Source organism: Epinephelus moara, chromosome 2 (assembly GCF_006386435.1).
Source record: "Epinephelus moara isolate mb chromosome 2, YSFRI_EMoa_1.0, whole genome shotgun sequence".
Lineage (NCBI taxonomy): Eukaryota > Metazoa > Chordata > Actinopteri > Perciformes > Serranidae > Epinephelus > Epinephelus moara.
Window position 1 is genome coordinate 4,834,745 of NC_065507.1, and position 24,520 is coordinate 4,859,264.

At 42.2% G+C, this 24,520-nt stretch overlaps 5 protein-coding genes across 9 annotated transcripts in view; 2 read left to right on the top strand and 3 right to left on the bottom strand.

Moving 5' to 3' along the window:
- The window catches only part of dhrs13b.2 (dehydrogenase/reductase (SDR family) member 13b.2), a 5,725-nt gene extending 4,352 nt beyond the window's left edge, over positions 1-1,373 (bottom strand). The window contains exon 1 of the mRNA XM_050067178.1: positions 1,257-1,373. Within this exon, the coding sequence (XP_049923135.1) occupies positions 1,257-1,302 (46 nt within the window). The 5' untranslated portion in view covers positions 1,303-1,373. The remainder of the gene's footprint in view (positions 1-1,256) is intronic.
- A 444-nt stretch (positions 1,374-1,817) lies between these two features.
- Positions 1,818-24,520, top strand: part of LOC126403996 (gem-associated protein 4-like) — a 173,259-nt gene continuing 150,556 nt past the window's right edge. For 2 of the 5 annotated variants that reach the window (XR_007571388.1, XR_007571387.1), the window contains exons 1-6: positions 1,818-2,080; positions 3,746-5,794; positions 6,190-6,346; positions 6,486-6,756; positions 8,442-9,200; positions 9,425-10,614. Coding sequence is in view for 2 of the 5 variants with exons in the window: in XM_050066925.1 (XP_049922882.1) it covers positions 2,059-2,080; positions 3,746-5,794; positions 6,190-6,346; positions 6,486-6,756; positions 8,442-9,200; positions 9,425-9,646 (3,480 nt within the window). In the remaining 3 variants the exon portion in view is untranslated. Of the gene's footprint in view, positions 2,081-3,745; positions 5,795-6,189; positions 6,347-6,485; positions 6,757-8,441; positions 9,201-9,424; positions 11,436-18,444; positions 18,662-24,520 lie in introns of those variants that run through there. The other 3 variants (XR_007571386.1, XM_050066944.1, XM_050066925.1) reach the window with 3 other exon arrangements.
- Positions 10,350-15,032, bottom strand: LOC126404250 (TLC domain-containing protein 3A-like). Its single transcript, XM_050067339.1, has 5 exons — positions 14,810-15,032; positions 14,207-14,290; positions 13,370-13,589; positions 13,180-13,275; positions 10,350-12,262 (listed from the first exon to the last, which is right to left on the bottom strand). Exons 1-5 carry the CDS (start codon positions 14,929-14,931, stop codon positions 11,966-11,968), a joined length of 819 nt encoding a protein of 272 aa, XP_049923296.1. The 5' UTR covers positions 14,932-15,032; the 3' UTR covers positions 10,350-11,965.
- On the top strand, positions 13,646-18,661 carry gemin4 (gem (nuclear organelle) associated protein 4). Its single transcript, XM_050067468.1, has 3 exons — positions 13,646-14,096; positions 16,071-16,283; positions 16,651-18,661. The coding sequence occupies exons 1-3, from the start codon at positions 14,079-14,081 to the stop codon at positions 16,870-16,872; spliced, it is 453 nt and encodes a 150-aa protein (XP_049923425.1). The 5' UTR covers positions 13,646-14,078; the 3' UTR covers positions 16,873-18,661.
- On the bottom strand, positions 17,576-22,287 carry LOC126404241 (TLC domain-containing protein 3A-like). Its single transcript, XM_050067327.1, has 5 exons — positions 21,985-22,287; positions 21,397-21,480; positions 20,439-20,658; positions 20,249-20,344; positions 17,576-19,488 (listed from the first exon to the last, which is right to left on the bottom strand). Exons 1-5 carry the CDS (start codon positions 22,104-22,106, stop codon positions 19,192-19,194), a joined length of 819 nt encoding a protein of 272 aa, XP_049923284.1. The 5' UTR covers positions 22,107-22,287; the 3' UTR covers positions 17,576-19,191.

The following is a 24,520-nucleotide window of genomic DNA, read 5'->3' on the forward strand; positions in this document are numbered from 1 at the left end:
CCCATCGGCACAACCCTAGTATAGTATAGTATAGTATAGAATGGCACAGTAGTGTTAATATAGTACAGCATAGTGCAGTGTAGTGTAGTATCGTATGGTATAACACAGAACGGTGCAGGATTGTATAGTATAGTGTAGTATATAATAGCATAGTATTATAGTATAGTATAGTATAGTATAGAATAGTATAGAATAGTATAGAATAGTATAGTTTAGTATAGTATAGTATAGAATGGCATAGTAGTGTTAATATAGTACAGCATAGTGCAGTGTAGTGTAGTATCGTATGGTATAACACAGAAGGGTGCAGGATTGTATAGTATAGTATATAATGGCATAGTATTATAGTATAGTATTTTATAGTATAGTACAGTATTAGCATAGTATAGCGTAAAACAGAACAGTGTAGTATTGTATAATATAGTGCAGAATGGCGTAGTCGTGTTGGTAAGTATAACATAGAAAGAGTGTCATATAGTATGGTACAATATAGTACAGCATAGTATAGTTCCACACAAAACAGGGGGGTGTTGTATTGTTTAGAATGGCATAGTATAATATTAGTATAGTATAGCACAGTAAAATGTAGTATAATATAGTATGGTGTAGCTCAGCACAGTATATTGCAGTGTAGTATAGTACAGTATACTGTTAGTTTAGTTTAACACAAAACAGTGTAGTATAGTATAGTACAATGGAGTACAGCATAGTATAGTGCAGTATAGTATAGTACAGTATAACAAAGAACAGCAGAGTGCTGTACAATATAGAATGGCATAATATCAGTATAGTATAGCACAGTACAATAATGTAGTTAGTAAAGTGTAGTACAGCATAGTGCAGTGTAGTTCAATATAGTACTAGCAGTGTAGACATTATTGTTAGGGATGTAAATGAGCACCAGCCAAATGCTGGTACAATATGCAAATAGTATTCTGTTGAGAGGCTGGTCAATTCTGGAACTTACCGGTCACAGTGGCGGGTGGATAAATAAGGTGATTTCCAACTCTGGTATGGTGTTGGTATAGCATAGCACAGTAAAGTACAATGACGCACTATAGCATTATACTAGTATGGTACAGTACAGTAGTAAAGTATAGTAATACAATAGTTAAGTATCATACAGTTACAGCTTAGTACAGTTCAGTTCAGGGTTGTGAAGTACAGTATCTACAGCAGTCATTTCATTCATGTCCTTTGGGCTATTCGCCCCTAAAACGTCACAATCTGTACCAAAGCTGAAGACGATAACTTACCCAAACAAAGATGCAAGAAGCCGAGTATCTTTAAGATCAGACTCATGATTATACATTGGTAGAAATCGCTCCTTGTTGTTCCAGCACCACACCGAGCCGTTGGGGGGATACTTTCACTTTCACTTTACCGGAAAAAAAACTCACTTCGCCTGCCTCTCGCATCACGTGGTAGGTAGATGAAATATCACTGACAAAACATTTTAAAATAACTACAATATATGATGTGAAACTGTAATATTTTAAATGACACAGTAGGAGTGTGTCATACATATTGTTAAATCACTCATTCCCAGGCTGTATATTATTCAATGTAAACTAGTGTATGCCATAATTACACATCACTATAATCAGGAAAGTAAATATAAAGCACTTATTATCTTAGTGCAGCTCCAGAAACATTTCGCGCTGATTCATGGTGCAGTGAATATTATTAAACAGGCGGTTTCGTTTTTACGCTTTTAAACCTGCAGTACCGACCCCGTCCTGTGTGGCGCTGTGAGCACATGTGAACACCTGAGCGGGGCCCTCTTTGCTACAGACACGTTGACGCGGAATGGCGGAAGCGCTTTATACGAATTGTTGACATGCTACTGAAAACGTGTGAAAAACGGATGAAGTTGTCAGATTTAATCTGATTTTATGAGCTACAGTGCGGTATAATGTGCAGTAGTAGTGCTTTAATGGACTAGATAGATTATTCTGACCGACCCGCTGTGATACAGCTCATTTCCGGGTATTAAAAACCGGACGAACATTAGCAAACTAACGTTAGCTTAGCTGCATTTAGATACATCCAGCAACTATGACACTCAAGATGAACAAAGGTAAGATAAACTTTTATTACAAGTATATGACGCTACATTTATTTATTTTTTTCAAGCTGCCATCTTCGTAAGCAATGCCGTTTATCCCAAAAGATTGACGTCTCTTAGTAACGTTAGTCTCTGCTTTAACTAGTAGTTAATACTGTTATCTTATTTTGTCGGAAGAAGGCTGTGAGAATGTCAGGAAAACCCAAAATCAAAGATTGAAACTAACTGATGAACAGAGGCTAAAAATGAGTTCATGCAGAAGTGCCAAAGTGAGCTCAGAGGTATGACATCATGTGATATATAAATGTCCACATTAATCAAGAGTTTGAACTGGAGGAGCATCTGTTGCATGAAAAGCACAGACAGGCTTTTTGTAATTTTAGAGTTAACAACACTAGAGTTTCTAAAGTCAGTGGAAGATATAAAGGGCTGGATAGAAACCAGCAGATCTGTGTGGGTGATGAGAATCATATTTTGTCTGAATGTCAAAATGTAAGCTTTATGGCTTACAGAGAAAGGTATTTACCAAAGCATTGTTTGTCCATCTATGTTTAAATTAATTCTCTCATCTCAATACACTCAGATAAGACAAAAGTCACGTGTAAACGAGGTGCTTACTTGAAAAATGTCCTCCCTTTGTTTAAGTAACATTGGTTGTAGTTTAGCCATGCCGTGTGCCATATTTCTGTTATCACTTATTGTCTGTAACGTTTGTGCTCCATACTGTGTGATATGGTTTTAAATGGGGCTGAGTGATATGTCCTGAAAATAATATTGATATTTCTAGGCTATATCTCAATACATGATATATATCTCGATATTTTTAACTCCCCTCATAAGTATTTCATGAATGCTAGGACTGGAAGACAAAATGGAACATAACAATATTTCTGACCAAATACACTCTCTGACTTTTGACTTATACCGACCAAGCCTTCTGCTTTTAGATGTTACGTGTAAATGTGGCGTAGTGTGGCGGTGTTTGTTATGGGAAGTGAGACTCTGCATGTGTGTGTAGGAAAGTACCGTAACCAGGCCGGCAAGTGCAGCAGACACAGTGAAGTGCATGCTTCTGAAATGTAAATTTTATTATGGGTCCTTGAAAAGTCATGAAAGTGAAATTTTATTCATGAAAATGTGTGGGAACCTTGATAAATTCACAAAAAATGGTGTAAAATGTCAGTTATTGTTTTTAAAAGCTGAGGTGAGGTCCTTTAATGTCTTGTTTTGTCCACAACCCAAATGTATTCAGTTTATGGTCATAAAGGTGGAAAGAAACCAGAGAAACATTCACATTTAAGAAGCTTGAAGCAGAGAATTTCAACTTTTTTCTTTAAAAAATTCTCAAACCAGTTAATCCATTATCAAATTAAGTAGTGATTAATTTAATAGTTGACAACTAATTGGTTAATTGTTGCAGCTGTAATAGTAAGTTGAACATTTTTGGGTTTTGGACTGTCAGTTGGACAAAACAAGGAATTTATTGATGCCACTGTGAGCTCTAGGACAATACAATGACCATGTTAATCCCTTTTTTAGTAGACAAAAGGATTAACTGAAACAATAACCTGCAGATTAATCGCTAATTAAAATCAATTTTAGTTGCAACACTGGTTGTGTCATCACAGCTGTCCCCTTTTTCCCTCAGTTCTGACACCTGCTCTCTTGTGCTTTCAGAATCAGCTGTTCTTCAGGGTGCTTTCTTCCTGGCTGATAAACTGTGTCACCCCTCATCCCTGTCCTCGCTTCAGAAAGCTGACTGGAGCAGGGTGGGACATCCAGTCCTGGAGGCAGTCAGAGAAATCTGCGGACAGGATGAACTCCCAGGTCATCTCCCCACAACGTCTCTCAGCTGGATAAAGAAACTAGTTTGTGCTGTGTGGCTGAAGGTGTTGTCCAGGGAGAGTGGAGAGGACGTAGAGATGGCCTGGAGGGAGAACCCTTTCTTCCCCCTCCAGAACGGCCTCCCTGAGGTCAACCGTGTTGTCCTGCTGGAAATGGTTAAGTCGTTGGCAGCTGCTCAGATATATGCACATCTACTCTTGTATCTTCCTGGATCTCAGATCTGTGCTGAGCTCGAACTGTTTGTGCAGCACGTGAGGAGCAGCCCTACCAAAGAGGACGATGTTCGACTTTTTCTGGAGGTGTGGTGGGAACTGTGGAAAGGCAAAGATGAGACTGAAGCAGGAGGAGAGGACAGCGTAGAGACGATGTTTTCCAGACAGTTTGCTCATCTCTCATCTAAGTGTTCCAGTCTGTCCCCTCAGGCCGCCAAGAGGCCAAAGCTTGATGCATCAGATCTACCAGCGTCCTCACCAACCACTGATGTCCTGCACATTCTCTTTAATGCACTTAAAGACATGAAAGATCACATATCTACAACAGACCTTTGCCTCCAGGCCCTCTCCACTTCTCTGGATGCTCTTTATACAGCCTTCCTAATAGACCAAGCAGTCGTACTTCCAACCAAAGAGAAGATGCACATCTTGTCTAAAGTTGTGAGCATCAGAGAAAAGAATGATGAGAAACTGAGTCCTGATCTCATCCGGGAGGCGCAGCGAGACCTACGTGCATCTTACACACCATCTCAGTTTCAGTGCAGCAGGATGAAGCTGGGTGAAGCCCTGAAGATTATAACAGAACTTGCTCAGTTTTGGCAAAACAGCGGGCTCCTGAAAGTGTGTGATGGCTCTGATCCGAGTTACTCAGTGTTTAAACTGGAACAAAGTGTACAGAGAGTCCTGACAGCTCTACTGAAAGCACAAGTGTCTGAAACAATGACTGAAATCGATGATGGAGAGACTGAGAAGAACGCACTCAGAGGTTTGCTGGCGTCACTGGCTTTCCCTGCCACAGAGAGCACCCCTGAGGTGAACACGAGGGTCACCACGTTCATCATCAATCACCGCCTGGAGGACTATCAGAACTTTGCGGTGTTATTTGCCAGTGAGAAGAGTTGGGCTGCCTGTGATGAGCTCTGGATGGACTGCCTGGAAAAGAACCAAGCAGCCTTCCAGCAGCACGACACACTGATCAAACTCACCTCCACCCTCATGAGTAAACTCCACAGTGAGAGAGCTGATGTGAGCCAGTGCAGGAAGCTGATGAAAGTCATCACAGACATTTTCTCTGCACTTTCCTTGGAAGAGAAGAACAAAGCATTGGCTGCCATGTTGAGACTGTCCAGCAGGGGGTTCTTTGGGCGCCCTGTCCCCTCTGCAGTGACTAGTGGGTTTGAGCAGGAGCTCAACATGGCCTTCAACTGCATCATCCAAGGAGGTGGCGCAGCGTCAGCGGTGGCATCGCAGGGCAATCTGAACACAGCAGTCTCTTTAGTGGCCAGAGTTGTGTTTCAGAACCCGGAAGCGGCTGTAAGGTCCTGTTGTCATTCAGCTGTTTTCAATAAAGGTGCTTTCTCTCTGATGGCGAAGATCCTACAGCAGCTGCCTGGACTCAGAGGACAGAGGGAAGGAAAAGATGAAGCTCAGAGTGATGAAGACGGAGAGGACGTGCTGAGTGGAAGCGCTCTGCTCTGCAGGTGTCTGCAGGAGATGATTAAGACCAAATCACTGTCTGCCAATGAAAAAGATCAGTTCCTCCAGTATCTCGGTCTGCTGATGGCGCCTGTCATGACAGCTGAAGGAGAGGAAGACAAGAAGCAAAGCTTTCTGACACCTCAGGAGGTCGTGAACATCTTCGTCCTGCCTAACCTTTCCACTGCCAGTCGTGAGTGTCCTTCATACAACTAATGTGTCTCCGTCCAGGCTTAAATGTGTGTCGATGAATCTTTTCTGTGCAGTTATGCAACAATAAATTAGACAGTTAAACCAGTATGAGGCTGATAGTGGCCTCATAATATATTAATTATATATCAGTGATATGGATGCAGCAGTTACCAGTTGTAAGGTTTACAGTGATATTAATATTGACAGTCATCATACTGCGTAGAAAACTGGTTTATTGTGTAAGTCCAACTAAAGCCAGACTTTTAAAATACATGTAAATGTGTTAGTGCGACTGAAATCGATTTCTCAAAGTCGGACTTACACAGCCAGATAAAATTTACATTAGAGTGTAAAGGAGTCTCTCTGCTCTAACATACTTCTTTGTATTCCCTCCAGGTCAAAGCTCCTTTGATATAGAACTGAGTCTGCAGCTTCTCCACACTGCTTTGTCTGTGGACGTCCAGGAACCAGCCTCATCTCCTCACTGGGTGTTGGACTGCTCTCCCTTTCCTCTTCTCTACATCCTGGCCCAGCTGCTCAACCAGACTCTCAGGTTTGTCAGATAATTCTTTCTACAGGCTTCAATCCAGATCCACGTGCCCTCTTGTATTACACTTTTATTCCTGAACCAAATCTTTTTAAGTGACTAACCAGCTTTTGATTCCAACACATTACCGTTGACACCTCTGTAGGTGTTGGGAGCAGCCACCAAAGGGCAGCCTCCACCACTGGTCTATGGACACCAAGGAGCTGCTGGTGTCGGTGCTGACCACACTGGGGCAGGTGTTGGGTGCAGAGGTGGCAGCGGCCCCCAGCAGCTGGTCCAGAGCTCTGTTCTGGCTCTACAACAAAATGGAGGAACTGGACTGGACCGTTCATTTCCACCTGAAGCCTGTTTGGGGGGAACACTTTAAAAACGAGGTCCCCTCCTCTCTGCTGACTGTGTGTGATCTACCTGAGCAGGTGAGAACTCATCTGGATTTTTTTTAATCCAAAGTTTCTTTTAAGGGCAGTAAGATGTACAAAGATATGAAGGTATCATCGAGTGTAGACCCCCACAGTGTCCTCTGTGGCTCTGAAGAGATTTGTCGAGTCAGATCAAATAATCCTGATCATGTGACCGTGATGTCGTCATGGTTACCTGAGCTTCAACAGAAAACCTGTGTCAAAAAATTGGGTATTTGTTTGCTGCATTAGGGGCGATACACATGCCGCATCTTTTACCGCCTGGAAAACGCAAGGTCGGGCGCTGAGTGCAACTGCTGTGTCTGCTCTGTGCCAACTTTCAAGAGCGCTGAGTCAGGTTGCGTCTGAAGTTGCTAAGCAACCTTAACAAGCATCGTATCAGAGTCTGTTTCCCTGAAATCTTGAGTGCAGAGCTGATCTTCTTCCACGTGCTCTTTGTGTGTAGGCCTAAAATATTGTCTTTGGGACCGATGTAAAGCTCTGGCAGCCCTTCTCTAACATGATCAGCTTCCTCTCCATATTTATCACACACTGATATTTACGGAAGAAGGAAAGATATCCGTAGGCTGTGATTGGCTGTTTTTCATCACATGACATGCGGCGCCCGCTGCTGCGATCCAAAAGTTCAACTCTAATTGATCTCAGGGGTACCATGGAAAATAGGTGCTTGAGAACATGAGCATTTCGCAACAGCGTCGCTCTGGTATTTGAGCCCACCTGCCGCACGTCTCCATCGAAAACAATAGATTTCAGGGCGCAAAAAACTCGGCATGTGTACGGCCCTTTATGGGAAATATAGAACCCAGTGTTCTTGGAGCTTGATCCAAACTAAGGACTAAAAGTCAGGGTATCTCGGCCTCTGATGCTCTAATTTTGACCATGCTTTTTTTTTTATCCAGGGTCATGGAAAACCTGGAAAAGTCATGGAATTAGTAAAAATTATTGAAGGTTTTGAAAAACTCATTGAACTTTGTAATAAAATGAATTGTTACAGTAATCTTCCAGGGATAACCTTCCACATAATGTAACATAACAGTGGATTTATTTTCTGTAAGTTATCCGTTGACATAACGTAGCTCTGATATGCGTCAACTTAGGGCTGCACGATGTATTGTTTCAGCATCGACACTGTGATGCACAATAGTCACATCGAAGGTCGTGCAATGTCAAGAAAGACAAATTAACTCAACTTATCTGATGCTTGATACAAATATAAAACTTGCACAGTTCTCATTCTCCATGACTTATAGCGGCCAAGCCTTCTGCTTTTAGACGTTACGTGTATATGTGACGTAGTGTGGTGGTGTTTGTTATGGGAAGTGAGACTCTCCTGCATGTGTGTGTGNAAGTGCATGCTTTTCTGAAATGAAAGTTTTATTATGGGTCCTTGAAAGGTCATGGAAAAGCTTTGACATTTGTCCGTGAAAATGTGTGAACCCTGATTCAGGTCCTTCTGTTACATGTTTATTGCAGAAATGCTATAAAATAATCTTTACACAGTTAATGATCAGCTGGGTGAACGTTGCTCTCTGCAGCAGGATTAATAACAGCTGAAACATGGCATTTGTTACTGATTAACCCAAAGGAGGGTTGCATTATTGTCTCTGGCATGTTCAGTGCTGCCATGTTTCTGTTTCTGACTATTCCCTCTGATATATCATGTTGTCTCCCCTCCTCTGTAGGAGTGGTCCGGCTTGGACCTGCCTCAGTATGGCCAGGGGACAGGTCTGTTGGCCTGGATGGAGTGTTGCTCTACATCAGACTTTCTCCAGTCCACCATGTTGTCCCGTCTCTCTCTGGACCAGCGTCGGCCCGACCATGTTGGCATGTTCAGCAAAGGCCTGCTGGTGGCTGTGACCCAGACCCTGCCCTGGTGCTCCGTGTCCCAGTGGACCAGACTGCTCAGAGTCCTGAGGGAGCTCATCACCTCAGGCCGCCTGCACATTCCCTTCTCACTGGAGTACGTGGACTACCTGCCCCTCCTGGACCTGAGGAGGTTTTCATGTGAGCTCCGCCTGTCTGTCTTCCTGCTGCGAGTCTTCCAGCTGCTCTGCGGCTCCAGCTGCTCTGACTGGTTGTCAGTGGACGGCTGGGCGCACGTTGGCAGGTTGTACGCTCATGCTGTGAGGGAGATGATGAACTCCATCAGAGCCAAGCTGCCGCTTCCTTCGTCTGGTGCTCTGACTGTCTCTGCTTCTCCTAAAACACCAGCGTCTAGAGACTCCAATCCGTCCTGCACTTCAATCAAAGCTCTTAAAACGTCCAAAGACACTCAACAAGCAGAAGGCTGTCCTCATAAATCCAAAGAGTCTACTCAACAAGCAGAAGGCTGTCCTCATAAATCCAAAGAGTCTCAAATGGAGGACGAGGTGGAGACAGTTCCCAGCCAAGAAGTCCTTTTTGTGCTCAGCCAGCTCTTCTGCCACGTTCAGCACATCCAGGTATGAATTATTAAAACCACGGCCACTGAGAAGTCTAGGCTCTGATTGGCTGAAAGCTGCAAATTTACTTTTAGTAACCAGTGACGTACTTGTGTGTTTTCAGTTCTTGATTAATGCGCTTGAGATGCCAGTAGATGATATTTTGATGGCAATATATTAAAGCAAAATGTGTTAATACTCGTAAACCTAGATGAAAGTCTCAGCCGTTAAATGTCCTTCTCCAGGTGATGATGCCAGGAGGCCAGAGTGAACCCTTGTTCCTGTCCAGTCTGGAGATCCTCAGCCACTATGAGGCCATCATGGCCGCTTTCCCACACAGCAGCAGCGCGCTGGAGAGCGACAACACCCGTCACTTCTTCTCCACCATCACAGACAACCTGGAGAACCAGGAGATGAAGGCCGCCCTGCAGCAGAAGATCGCTCAGCTTGTGTCGTCTGCTGCTTGAGACTGTAGACTGTATTAATAATGGACATAGCTACCGTGATGTCACACATTGGTTTGCAGCCATTTTGAAGCCTTGAGTTCTGCATTTTGGTGGTCGCCATCTTGGTTTTTTGGAGCCAGAAGTGACCATATTTGGGTGAGAGGCTGGAGCTGTGGAGGAGTGAGGGGTGGAGCTCACTGAGAGACTGAAGACACAATCGGCAGACAGCCTGTCACTCAACCCTAACGTAACTTTGGGCCTTACTTCTGCTGTAAAGTTGGACATTCTAACACAGGGGTTGAGTCTGTTTTGGAGCCAGCCTCAAGTGGCCGTTCAATGAACTTGAGTTTTTGGCACTTATGTTTGGTTTCATTTTTCAGTCTCAGAGGTCGCCGCTTGATTAAGACACACAGTTTTTTTTTATCTGTATTCACTTAAGAGCTTTGGTTCTCAAATGCTCAAATTCTCTCTGTAGATATTACGCTAATTTGCTGATAAAATAAGGATATTGTTTCTGTTGTCAGTGTCATAGACTGCATGAAGATACTTAAAGAAGTAATTACAAAATGGTGGGTGAATAAAAGGCAGATATTTCACAGCAGATGACCTCCTGTGCTGCTTCAGTAATATTCATTTATACTCTGAAACCAAAGCCGAACATCTGTTTCATCAACAGGATGCGGTGACTCAGACAGTATGTTTTCTACAGAACATTATCAACATGTAATTTTTAAGTTCTTTTTATTTGTACAAAAATATTCTCTGCATTGCACCATTTAGTAAAGCTTTAACAACGTACTACAACAGCTGTAACACAACATTTAAAACAGTTTTGTGACATTGTAACAGGGGACAAACAAAATGTATAGTTAAAGGTGCAGTGTGTAGGATTTAAGGGAGATGTTCTTTAGTGTATAATCACCTGAAAATAAGAATCGTTGTGTTTTTGTTACCTTAGAATGAGCCGTTTATATCTACATTGGGAGCAGGTCTTTGATTTATAGAGATCACCATGTTGCACTGCCATGTTTCTGCAGTAGCCCAGAACGGACAAACAAACACTGGCTCCACAGAGGGCCATTTGTGTTTTCATGTCAGCCACTGTAGTAAGAAGCCCAACTGCAGTGAGCAGCACCAAAGTTCCACTGATTTGTAACATGAAACTGCTTTATTCAGTGTTTCTGGTGGTTTAAATCACCTGGTCTGTTTGTTTTGGAGAAGAAGAGACCTCTGTGGATAATTCAGCTCCTGATAAAAACCTCCTGAACAATGAACACTGAAGGAATCCTAACCAGGAGAAGTTTCAGCTGGTTGCAATCTGTAATTCTCCGCTAGACGCCACCAAATCCCCCTAAATCTCACACACTTCACCTTTTAAAAAAAGCTTCATAATAATGTAGTGCAAAACAAACACTTAACGTCTCTGTATGATGAGATATTAGGACCACAGTCAGGAGAAAATATCTTAGATTCTGAGAATACAGTCAAAAATCTGAAGAAAAGTCTAAATATTTTGGGATAAAGCAGTCATAATAATCTGAATATGAAGTTAAATGTTTGTCGGTGAAAAGTCAAATATCGAGGAAAAAAAAGGGTTCGTATATATGTCATTTTTTAAGGGGAAAAAGTTGAAAAAGTCACACAAAGAAAAGTCATAATGTTTGAGGGGAAATCATAATTGGTAACAAAAAATATTGAAATTTATGACCAAAAAAAAAACTCCCAATAAAAAACAATATTTTAACAAAAAAAACAAGAAGAGAGAAAAATACTTGACTCTTGTATAATGACTCAATTTTTTTTTTTTTTTTTTAAATTCTCAAAGTAGTTTAACTTTAATCTAATAATCTTAAATGCTCTATCGTTGGCAGCTGGACTAAAGCTTAGATTCTCTGCCCGAGCCCGACCCAACAAACACGTCCATCTTAGAGCTTAGATCCAGCCCAAAAAAGTAGTTGGTTCCATAGCCTAGGTCTGTTATGAGGAGCCCGACCCGTCGTAATTTCCCATCACTATCCTCGGGCTCAGACGGGTCGGGCTCCTCATAACAGACCTAGGCTATAAAATCAACTCATTTTTTGGGCTCGATCTAAGCTCTAAGATGGACGTGCTTGAGTTGCCTATGATATAGCACTTGAGAGTACCGAGGATCTTCACTGACATTTAACCAGTTTTTTTCATAAAATTAAACTTTATTCTGAATATATTAGGATTCTTTTTCCCCATATAATTACTTATTCTCAAAAACCTTAATGTTTTTTCCCGTCACAGTGGTCATAATACTCTCATACATTCATCCTCAGTGTAAAACCAGATTATTTCCTAAACAGTTTGGACTCCTCAGTCCGTCTTCGGCCTGTCTTTGTCTCCGTCTCCATTCCCTCTCCTCTGTCGCAGGTAGACTCTGTTCGCTTTCCTCAGCAGCAGGTTGAACCAGTAGATCTGTGGAGCCAGGATCACCAGATTACCCACGTTGCACTGCAGAGGCAGGTGGAAGGCCACTCGGTGCAGAGGAATCCCAAACTGCTGTCCGTACATCCAGTACATGAAGGGGAAGATCAGGATCCGACAGGTGAAGAAACTCAACAGGACGATGATGCCGTTGATTCTGTGCAGCCTGGTGTTGTCGAGGCCCAGCTGGGTATGAGAGGCACATGTCAGGGTGAAGAAAAAGAGAGACTGTGAACAAGATGACGGAGGAAGGAGAAATCCAACAAACTGTTCTAATTAACAAAACTGAAACTGAGTCTGAAGATTAATCACATGCTGTGACCTTCACAGTCACCACATCTCAACCTCACTGAAAACTAATGGGAGAGTTTTGGAGTGAGATTGGTGTACATCACATTTCAATCTTTTTAAATGTGACAATTTAATTTTAACAGTTTGTTATTGCTACTTTTACTAGACTTCTTTCACCACTTATGATCAGTTTGAACTGCTGCCCTAAATGGCTGAAATTAAATTGGGCTTTTATCCGTCGCACTTTATAATCAGCCTCTTATTTAAATACCAACGGCAGCAGGCTTGACGGCAGAGCTGTGTGTGAATCCAAACATTAGGAGTGATTTGGGGATCAGGGTTTCGCCCACTTTGACATGTGGACAGGAGAACAAGACTTTGAACCTTTGACCCGCTCTACTTTCTCCTTCTCCACCTCCCACAGCTGCCAGATTACTAGTGTTGAGTCACTGATGGGCGCCGTGCCCACAGGAAGTGACACATCTAAATGTAAGTGTGAAACACTGTCCCTGACACTGGGCACAAAAATAGACTCAGATCTTTAAATATCCCAACATCCACGTCACTAGTGGCTGTGGAACAGTTTTATGGTTGTAAACCTCGTCCTCTCTCAAAGGCCTGATTTAAGGATAACGAAGCTGTACGTGTAGTTTACCTGGATGAGGATCATTCCTNGGCACTGAAATAGACTCAGATCTTTAAATATCCCAACATCCACGTCACTAGTGGCTGTGGAACAGTTTTATGGTTGTAAACCTCGTCCTCTCTCAAAGGCCTGATTTAAGGATAACGAAGCTGTACGTGTAGTTTACCTGGATGAGGATCTTTCCTATAGAGACGAAAGGCGTGCTGAACTCTGTGGTGAACAGGCAGCCGATGAAGAAGTCCCCCAGTCCTCGTCTGAAGAACTGCAGATCAGACACACCGCACAGTCAGGCACAGTCAGGCTCTACATACATGTGTGTTCACACCAAACCCACAGTGACTCCTCTCCGTACTCACCAGAGCGATGGGCAGGAAGACGAGAAGCAGCGTCAGATGATGGAGGACAAACATGCAGTCCTTACGGAGGAACGCCTTCACTGTCTGAAGAGAGTGGGCGCTGTATGAACTGGTGTGACCTCTGACCCTCTGAGTGTGGTAGTGGCTCAGATACATGGCGTAAATGTCGTAGGCCATGTAGGGAGCTCCGAACATGACAAACCCATTGACCAGCCAGTGACTGTCGGTGAGACAGGAAGCATTTCACTGAGTTAATGTGCAAACAACATGTTGTTTTGTCACAAAAGCTTTAGATTCACTGATTTTAACAATAATACACTGGATTTATATGGCGCTTTCCTGGATACTCAAAGACACAGAACAAGAGCAACAAAACAAAACAGAGAAAAAACAAAAATGAAATAATCTTAAGAAGGGAAACAATGCAGAGGTGTGTTTTGAGGGATTTCTTGAAGGTGGCGAATGAAGGGGGAGTCTCTGATGTATTTAGGGAGTGAGCTCCTGAGGATGGGAGCAGCAATGGAGAAGGGATGAAGAGAAAGGGGCCGAGAACTGAACCTTGGGGAACACCTTGGGAGAGGGGAGCCGCGGGGGATTTGCAGTTTATGCTGATGAAAGAGAGGTAGGATCTGAGCCAGGAGAGGTGCGGTGCAGGTGATGAGAGCCGTTTCAAGGCGGGAGAGAAGGATGGAGTGGGTGATGGTGTCAAATGCTGCACTCAGGTCAAGTAGGATTTATTTCGCTAGTTCTAGTTAACTGAGTGAAGACTTATTCTTAGTGATAAAAGCTTAAATAAATTAATTATATTTACTTATGAAGTTCATGTGATTCTCCTACCTGTCAGTCATGACATCCCTGCAGGACGTCACCACTATGACTCCGGCTGCTGTAGCCAAAGATGCATGGATGGCAGAAACCAGACTGAAGAAACAGAGTCAGAAGAAAATTACCAATATGCACAAAAACAAACACAACTAAATGAATTAAAACCCGGAAAAGAGACCACACGAAACTCCATTGGAATATATTATAATTTATAGTGTTTTGCTTATCGCAACCGATACATACATCATAAAATATTATTTATAAACTTAACTCTCTAAGAGGTATATTTTGGTGTCTTCGGCTGTGATATCACACACATATGACCGAATAATCGAATGAAATTCAAACTTTTCTTACGGCTCATAACAGCGTCTCCAATATGCAGCGTATGTAATGTAAGTGAATGAGGACTTTTCTTACAGAAACTTTACTGAAACGAGCCCTTGGTTCGTTTTATTAGTGCCGAATGTACCATCTCTTTATATAAACCACTATTAATTACTAAATAAATATAAACAACGCATTTAAATGGACAGATCAGACAACATTAAATTGACGCATTTCTTAAAGGACTTTGGTGACGTGAATGACTCGGCTCGTGTCGGTGCTGCTGACCTCTCGCTGACAGAAACCACGTCGGCTTCACTCCACTGTGTGAAAGTACGTGTCAGTATTTTCCTGAAACTGAAGAAAAGTCCTGGAAACACCACAGCTCCACAGACCAAGGCGGTAAACATGATCCTCTTCCTCTCTCTGTGGCCGCTACACCGCCCTGATCATCAGGTCAGGATCGATATAGGCTGACCAAACGTCCTCTTTTGCCCGGACATGTCCACTTTTGACGTCCTGTCCGGGGGGTGTTTATAAACTGATGATAATGTCCGGTTTTCCTTGTGTGTGTGTGTGTGTGTGTNGGCCGCATATTTCTGTCCAAACCCGACAGTCATTCTGTTTTGTCCGAAACCGAACCGAGCCCATTATTTAATGACTAAAGCACTGAGTTTGTGTCACACAGTTGTCATGGTTACAGGCTATTTAACAAGCCGGGCGCGCGCCGTGGGTGCTCCGCTAGAGGGAGACCTCCGTGTTTGAGACGGGAGCAACAAAATAAGATAAAATAGGAAAACCTGTCTTCCTCTTTTATTTTCAGTGTTTAATCAAGGCGGAGGCGGGCGGCTGGAGGTCCAAGACTTCCAGTGAGGGGAGAGGTAGAAACAAACAGCCAATGTGTGTGTGTGTGTGTGTGTGTGTGTGTGTGTGTGTGTTATGTTCAGGTGTTGTCACGTAAATAACAGTTCCAAAGCAATAAACAGGACAGACAATAGGATTTTATTTATTTTTACATTACATTTTCACTGAAAGCTGACCGAATCCGACCCGAGCCCGAATACAATTTATACATTTTTGACCGAACCTGGCCCGACCCGTCGGGACCCATCGGGCTCGGATCGGGTAGCCACACTCTAGTGTGTGTGTGTGTGCCCATCGGGCTCGGATCGGGTAGCCACACTCTAGTGTGTGTGTGTGTGTCCCCTATCTATTGGGGCCTATCTGAACTTCTGTCTTTGAGAGATATTATTTTATAATATAACTGAATTTTCTATCCAAACATATAAACTTTAAATATATTAAAATGATAAGGCATCTTTGAGTAAACTGCGAGTATCATTTAAGTAGGCTATCTCGTGGCCGGGCCGAGTGTCCTCTTTTTTGGAAATCAAAATATGGTCACCCTAGATTATGGCGTCCCATGTACACTCTTCCTGCCTGCTATAGTCGACCCCTGCTTCTATTGATCTTGTACTAAGTGCCTGTTCCTGTGCTGCCATGATTAGTGCCTCTGTGCTGTCTTTCTTGATGTCAGCCACTTCTTCAGTGCAGGGGCTTGTCCTTCCATGATGGTTCATCCTCCTCTTCTGCTGCCTGCACTTCAGTTAAAGCTCTTAAAACGTCCAAAGACACTCAACAAGCAGAGGGCTGTCCTCATAAATCCAAAGAGTCTCAAATGGAGGACGAGGTGGAGACAGTTCCCAGCCAAGAGGTCCTGTTTGTGCTCAGCCAGCTCTTCTGCCACATTCAGCACATCCAGGTATGAATTATTAAAACCACGGCCATGGAGAAGTCTAGGCTCTGATTGGCTGGAAGGTGTGAATTAACTTTTAGTAACCAGTGACATACTTGTGTGTTTTCAGTTCTTGATAAATGCATCTGTATTAAACTCCAGGTAAAGATGATGGAGCTAGGGTTATATGTGTAACCACAGACAACAAAAAAGGTGCAACTTCTCAGGCATTATTCTTCACATAGCAGAGTGCTGAGTTATTGAAAGTCAGAATACCAGCATTTTAGATGTAAGATGCCAGTAGATGATATTTTGATGGCAATATATTAAAGCAAAATGTGTTAATACTCGTAAACCTAGATGAAAGTCTAAGCCGTTAATTGTCCTTCTCCAGGTGATGATGCCAGGAGGCCAGAGTGAACCCTTGTTCCTGTCCAGTCTGGAGATCCTCAGCCACTATGAGGCCATCATGGCCGCTTTCCCACACAGCAGCAGCGCGCTGGAGAGCGACAACACCCGTCACTTCTTCTCCACCATCACAGACAACCTGGAGAACCAGGAGATGAAGGCCGCCCTGCAGCAGAAGATCGCTCAGCTTGTGTCGTCTGCTGCTTGAGACTGTAGACTGTATTAATAATGGACATAGCTACCGTGATGTCACACATTGGTTTGCAGCCATTTTGAAGCCTTGAGTTCTGCATTTTGGTGGTCGCCATCTTGGTTTTTTGGAGCCAGAAGTGACCATATTTGGGTGAGAGGCTGGAGCTGTGGAGGAGTGAGGGGTGGAGCTCACTGAGAGACTGAAGACACAATCGGCAGACAGCCTGTCACTCAACCCTAACGTAACTTTGGGCCTTACTTCTGCTGTAAAGTTGGACATTCTAACACAGGGGTTGAGTCTGTTTTGGAGCCAGCCTCAAGTGGCCGTTCAATGAACTTGAGTTTTTGGCACTTATGTTTGGTTTCATTTTTCAGTCTCAGAGGTCGCCGCTTGATTAAGACACACAGTTTTTTTTTATCTGTATTCACTTAAGAGCTTTGGTTCTCAAATGCTCAAATTCTCTCTGTAGATATTACGCTAATTTGCTGATAAAATAAGGATATTGTTTCTGTTGTCAGTGTCATAGACTGCATGAAGATACTTAAAGAAGTAATTACAAAATGGTGGGTGAATAAAAGGCAGATATTTCACAGCAGATGACCTCCTGTGCTGCTTCAGTAATATTCATTTATACTCTGAAACCAAAGCCGAACATCTGTTTCATCAACAGGATGCGGTGACTCAGACAGTATGTTTTCTACAGAACATTATCAACATGTAATTTTTAAGTTCTTTTTATTTGTACAAAAATATTCTCTGCATTGCACCATTTAGTAAAGCTTTAACAACGTACTACAACAGCTGTAACACAACATTTAAAACAGTTTTGTGACATTGTAACAGGGGACAAACAAAATGTATAGTTAAAGGTGCAGTGTGTAGGATTTAAGGGAGATGTTCTTTAGTGTATAATCACCTGAAAATAAGAATCGTTGTGTTTTTGTTACCTTAGAATGAGCCGTTTATATCTACATTGGGAGCAGGTCTTTGATTTATAGAGATCACCATGTTGCACTGCCATGTTTCTGCAGTAGCCCAGAACGGACAAACAAACACTGGCTCCACAGAGGGCCATTTGTGTTTTCATGTCAGCCACTGTAGTAAGAAGCCCAACTGCAGTGAGCAGCACCAAAGTTCCACTGATTTGTAACATGAAACTGCTTTATTCAGTGTTTCTGGTGGTTTAAATCACCTGGTCTGTTTGTTTTGGAGAAGAAGAGACCTCTGTGGATAATTCAGCTCCTGATAAAAACCTCCTGAACAATGAACACTGAAGGAATCCTAACCAGGAGAAGTTTCAGCTGGTTGCAATCTGTAATTCTCCGCTAGACGCCACCAAATCCCCCTAAATCTCACACACTTCACCTTTTAAAAAAAGCTTCATAATAATGTAGTGCAAAACAAACACTTAACGTCTCTGTATGATGAGATATTAGGACCACAGTCAGGAGAAAATATCTTAGATTCTGAGAATACAGTCAAAAATCTGAAGAAAAGTCTAAATATTTTGGGATAAAGCAGTCATAATAATCTGAATATGAAGTTAAATGTTTGTCGGTGAAAAGTCAAATATCGAGGAAAAAAAAGGGTTCGTATATATGTCATTTTTTAAGGGGAAAAAGTTGAAAAAGTCACACAAAGAAAAGTCATAATGTTTGAGGGGAAATCATAATTGGTAACAAAAAATATTGAAATTTATGACCAAAAAAAAAACTCCCAATAAAAAACAATATTTTAACAAAAAAAACAAGAAGAGAGAAAAATACTTGACTCTTGTATAATGACTCAATTTTTTTTTTTTTTTTTTAAATTCTCAAAGTAGTTTAACTTTAATCTAATAATCTTAAATGCTCTATCGTTGGCAGCTGGACTAAAGCTTAGATTCTCTGCCCGAGCCCGACCCAACAAACACGTCCATCTTAGAGCTTAGATCCAGCCCAAAAAAGTAGTTGGTTCCATAGCCTAGGTCTGTTATGAGGAGCCCGACCCGTCGTAATTTCCCATCACTATCCTCGGGCTCAGACGGGTCGGGCTCCTCATAACAGACCTAGGCTATAAAATCAACTCATTTTTTGGGCTCGATCTAAGCTCTAAGATGGACGTGCTTGAGTTGCCTATGATATAGCACTTGAGAGTACCGAGGATCTTCACTGACATTTAACCAGTTTTTTTCATAAAATTAAACTTTATTCTGAATATATTAGGATTCTTTTTCCCCATATAATTACTTATTCTCAAAAACCTTAATGTTTTTTCCCGTCACAGTGGTCATAATACTCTCATACATTCATCCTCAGTGTAAAACCAGATTATTTCCTAAACAGTTTGGACTCCTCAGTCCGTCTTCGGCCTGTCTTTGTCTCCGTCTCCATTCCCTCTCCTCTGTCGCAGGTAGACTCTGTTCGCTTTCCTCAGCAGCAGGTTGAACCAGTAGATCTGTGGAGCCAGGATCACCAGATTACCCACGTTGCACTGCAGAGGCAGGTGGAAGGCCACTCGGTGCAGAGGAATCCCAAACTGCTGTCCGTACATCCAGTACATGAAGGGGAAGATCAGGATCCGACAGGTGAAGAAACTCAACAGGACGATGATGCCGTTGATTCTGTGCAGCCTGGTGTTGTCGAGGCCCAGCTGGGTATGAGAGGCACATGTCAGGGTGAAGAAAAAGAGAGACTGTGAACAAGATGACGGAGGAAGGAGAAATCCAACAAACTGTTCTAATTAACAAAACTGAAACTGAGTCTGAAGATTAATCACATGCTGTGACCTTCACAGTCACCACATCTCAACCTCACTGAAAACTAATGGGAGAGTTTTGGAGTGAGATTGGTGTACATCACATTTCAATCTTTTTAAATGTGACAATTTAATTTTAACAGTTTGTTATTGCTACTTTTACTAGACTTCTTTCACCACTTATGATCAGTTTGAACTGCTGCCCTAAATGGCTGAAATTAAATTGGGCTTTTATCCGTCGCACTTTATAATCAGCCTCTTATTTAAATACCAACGGCAGCAGGCTTGACGGCAGAGCTGTGTGTGAATCCAAACATTAGGAGTGATTTGGGGATCAGGGTTTCGCCCACTTTGACATGTGGACAGGAGAACAAGACTTTGAACCTTTGACCCGCTCTACTTTCTCCTTCTCCACCTCCCACAGCTGCCAGATTACTAGTGTTGAGTCACTGATGGGCGCCGTGCCCACAGGAAGTGACACATCTAAATGTAAGTGTGAAACACTGTCCCTGACACTGGGCACAAAAATAGACTCAGATCTTTAAATATCCCAACATCCACGTCACTAGTGGCTGTGGAACAGTTTTATGGTTGTAAACCTCGTCCTCTCTCAAAGGCCTGATTTAAGGATAACGAAGCTGTACGTGTAGTTTACCTGGATGAGGATCATTCCTATAGAGACGAAAGGCGTGCTGAACTCTGTGGTGAACAGGCAGCCGATGAAGAAGTCCCCCAGTCCTCGTCTGAAGAACTGCAGATCAGACACACCGCACAGTCAGGCACAGTCAGGCTCTACATACATGTGTGTTCACACCAAACCCACAGTGACTCCTCTCCGTACTCACCAGAGCGATGGGCAGGAAGACGAGAAGCAGCGTCAGATGATGGAGGACAAACATGCAGTCCTTACGGAGGAACGCCTTCACTGTCTGAAGAGAGTGGGCGCTGTATGAACTGGTGTGACCTCTGACCCTCTGAGTGTGGTAGTGGCTCAGATACATGGCGTAAATGTCGTAGGCCATGTAGGGAGCTCCGAACATGACAAACCCATTGACCAGCCAGTGACTGTCGGTGAGACAGGAAGCATTTCACTGAGTTAATGTGCAAACAACATGTTGTTTTGTCACAAAAGCTTTAGATTCACTGATTTTAACAATAATACACTGGATTTATATGGCGCTTTCCTGGATACTCAAAGACACAGAACAAGAGCAACAAAACAAAACAGAGAAAAAACAAAAATGAAATAATCTTAAGAAGGGAAACAATGCAGAGGTGTGTTTTGAGGGATTTCTTGAAGGTGGCGAATGAAGGGGGAGTCTCTGATGTATTTAGGGAGTGAGCTCCTGAGGATGGGAGCAGCAATGGAGAAGGGATGAAGAGAAAGGGGCCGAGAACTGAACCTTGGGGAACACCTTGGGAGAGGGGAGCCGCGGGGGNTCTCTGATGTATTTAGGGAGTGAGCTCCTGAGGATGGGAGCAGCAATGGAGAAGGGATGAAGAGAAAGGGGTCGAGAACTGAACCTTGGGGAACACCTTGGGAGAGGGGAGCCGCGGGGGATTTGCAGTTTATGCCGATGAAAGAGAGGTAGGATCTGAGCCAGGAGAGGTGCGGTGCAGGTGATGAGAGCCGTTTCAAGGCGGGAGAGAAGGATGAAGTATTTGATGGTGTCATTTGCTGCACTCAGGTCAAGTAGGATTTATTTCGCTAGTTCTAGTTAACTGAGTGAAGACTTATTCTTAGTGATAAAAGCTTAAATATCTTAATTATATTTACTTATAAAGTTCATGTGATTCTCCTACCTGTCAGTCATGACATCCCTGCAGGACGTCACCACTATGACTCCAGCTGCTGTAGCCAAAGATGCATGGATGGCAGAAACCAGCCTGAAGAAACAGAGTCAGAAGAAAATTACCAATATGCACAAAAACCCGGAAAAGAGACCACACGAAACTCCATTGAAATACATTATAATTTATAGTGTTTTGCTTATCGCAACCGATACATACATCATAAAATATTATTTATAAACTTAACTCTCTAAGAGGTATATTTTGGTGTCTTCGGCTGTGATATCACACACATATGAACGAATAATCGAGTGAAATTCAAACTTTTCTTACAGCTCATAACGGCGTCTCCAATATGCAGCGTATGTACCGTAATGTAAGTGAATGAGGACTTTTCTTACAGAAACTTTACTAAAACGAGCCCTTGGTTCGTTTTATTAGTGCCGAATGTACCATCTCTTTATATAAACCACTATTAATTACTAAATAAATCTAAACAACGCATTTAAATGGGCAGATCAATCAGACAACATTAAATTGACACATTTCTTAAAGGAGTTTGGTGACGTGAATGACTCGGCTCGTGTCGGTGCTGCTGACCTCTCGCTGACAGAAACCACGTCGGCTTCACTCCACTGTGTGAAAGTATGTGTCAGTATTTTCCTGAAGCTGTAGAAAAGTCCTGGAAACACCACAGCTCCACAGACCAAGGCGGTAAACATGATCCTCTTCCTCTCTCTGTGGCCGCTACACCGCCCTGATCATCAGGTCAGGATCGATAACAGGCTGATCAGCTCCAGAGACAGCAGACTGAGGGTCAGTGGAGGACACTGTGGGACAGAGACTAATGAAACTCAGCTGAAAACAGTCCACACTCTGTGACCTCTGAGTTTCTACATTGTTGCTCAACTTCCTCGTTACACGGATAAGTTTTATTTAGAGGATTATAATTGGTTGGCAGAGAGGCGCTTTGAACCAATGGCAACGGTTGACCTCAAGTAACCTCTGCTCAATCCAAACAATGGGTACGGCATGCAGTAGATACAAAGGTAAAATTATAGCTGCTGTGCAGCGATGCGTCGGGTCCGGGCATTTTTAGGCAATTCTGAGCAACCTCTGGAACCTAAGACGGTCATCTACCGCTCTGTGCTAATTTGCAAGTAGCAACTCAACAGTGGCTTCACAAACTGAGTAAGCCATTCACTGTTGTGTAGGAAAGCAGCCATTCTATGGAGCTACATTAGGGTCAAATGTTTTGTACTTGAAAAAATAAAATTTGAAACTGAAAATTCATGTGTTGATCTTGAATTTTGAAAAATACAAGAATGTATTCAAAATAAAAATAAGTGTATGAAACGTTTTTTCAGGTTAAATATAATTTTGATTCACTTTGGTAACTCTTTTGAATGAATAATTTATTTTCACTTTTCACTTCCATATAAATATTAACATTTGAGGTCTTATTTTTTTCAGTTGCATGTTTTATCTTTTCAGATTCAGATCTTATTTTTTACAGTTTCAAATCTTTTTTTTTTTCAGTTTCAAATCTTTTTTTTTTTCAGTTTCAAATCTTTTTTTTCAGTTTCAAATCTTATTTTTTCACTTTCACATCTTTTTTTTCACTTTTAAATTTTTTTAAAAAAATTTTCAAATCTTTTTTTTTTCACTTTCAAATCTGTTTTTTGAGTTTCAGACTTTTGACCCTGATGTGGCGTGGGGGGCGTGGCATCAACTGAGAGGGGTGTGGAATCATGAGTGACAGTGCCTTCAGGGAACGTAGGAACTAAAAACATTCTGACTCAACACTTATATACTCCATATTCATGTGACTGGCAGTGTAAAAATTGATGCCAGTGACAAACTTCCATTTATAAATCTGTTTTAGACAGTACTGAGCACCAATTGCAGTATAAGAGTGATAAATTATGCCAGATTTTGCAGTTCAACAGCCACATTTTAAGTGCTGATATGTCCGATTTCCACATAGCACTGTGAACGCAGCGTAGTGTCCACTTTGCTTGCGATGATGGCGTCAGGTCAGTCAGGTCAATCTGCTGGAGCCCATACATCCAGCACACAGGTGAGAAATGTTAACTAAGTTTTGGGAAATCATAACAAATATTAAGGGGTCGAACAGAGTGATGAACTTCATAATTTTTAATAGGTTGAAATGTACAAAAGTTTCTTCAGTATTGGGGCTACAGTTTGATGAAAGTTGTGAAGTTGTCGCACGTATGTTTGATTTGTTATGAATTTTCAAAGTTTTGAGCTTTAGACTAGCGCCACCATCAGGACTATTGGCTTGAGTTTACAGCTGAGGATATCTGGCATGAGACTGGACCTTTGTGCAAAGTTTGGTGAGTTTTCACCCATGGGAAGTATGATTTCCTCGGAAGAAGAAGAAGAATACCTAGGATTACAATAGTGTCCCTAATAAAGGTAAATTAATTGATAGATATAGATATATAGATAGATAGCCCATACACACTGCAGATGTTCCTGTACACTATGCCAGCCACTTCCTGTCTGCTGTGGTCGACCCCTATGGGGTGCCGTTTGTAAAGTGGCTCACACTGAAAATAACATCAACATTTTGCCACATTTAGCTTCAAACAATGTTTAAAAAAGTGTTGTGAATTTTTTAACGTCACCTTTAACCACATTTACAGCAATATTTGTTAACTTAGAAATATATTAAATAGTTAAATCTAAATATTAAATGTTGCACCTAAATGTTAAATGTTAAATCTAAATATTAAATCTAAATCCAAATCTAAATGTTAAATATAAATCTAAATGTTAAATCTAAATATAAATGTAAATCTGTCCCTCTTCCCCCTCATGTGTCCCTCTTTCCCCCTCATGTGTCCCTCTGCTCCCTCATGTGTCCCTCTGTCCCCCTCATGTGTCCCTCTGTCCCCCTCATGTGTCATACACATAAAATGCTGTTCAAACTGTCTCCATTTCTACACAAAGCGGGACAAAACAGGTTACACAAACAAAACCACCCTCCAGGAGAAACAGACCAAATATGTCCACAAATATTACAGTTAAATACAAACTTCAAAACTGAAAACAAACCAAGATTAATTTATAGAAATGTTCCAACAAATTAATATTTTTAGAAATTATATTT

Excerpts from the sequence above, each read along its gene's own strand:
- LOC126404241 (XM_050067327.1), bottom strand. The coding sequence starts at position 22,106 with ATGTTTACCGCCTTGGTCTGTGGAGCTGTGGTGTTTCCAGGACTTTTC. Across the intron at positions 21,481-21,984 it reads GTGGTTTCTGTCAGCGAGAG|GCTGGTTTCTGCCATCCATG; the intron begins GTCAGCAGCACC and ends CTGTTTCTTCAG. Across the intron at positions 20,659-21,396 it reads AGGGATGTCATGACTGACAG|TCACTGGCTGGTCAATGGGT; the intron begins GTAGGAGAATCA and ends TCTCACCGACAG.
- LOC126404250 (XM_050067339.1), bottom strand. The coding sequence starts at position 14,931 with ATGTTTACCGCCTTGGTCTGTGGAGCTGTGGTGTTTCCAGGACTTTTC. Across the intron at positions 13,590-14,206 it reads AGGGATGTCATGACTGACAG|TCACTGGCTGGTCAATGGGT; the intron begins GTAGGAGAATCA and ends TCTCACCGACAG. Across the intron at positions 13,276-13,369 it reads TCTTCCTGCCCATCGCTCTG|TTCTTCAGACGAGGACTGGG; the intron begins GTGAGTACGGAG and ends TCTGATCTGCAG.
- gemin4 (XM_050067468.1), top strand. Across the intron at positions 16,284-16,650 it reads GCCACATTCAGCACATCCAG|GTGATGATGCCAGGAGGCCA; the intron begins GTATGAATTATT and ends GTCCTTCTCCAG.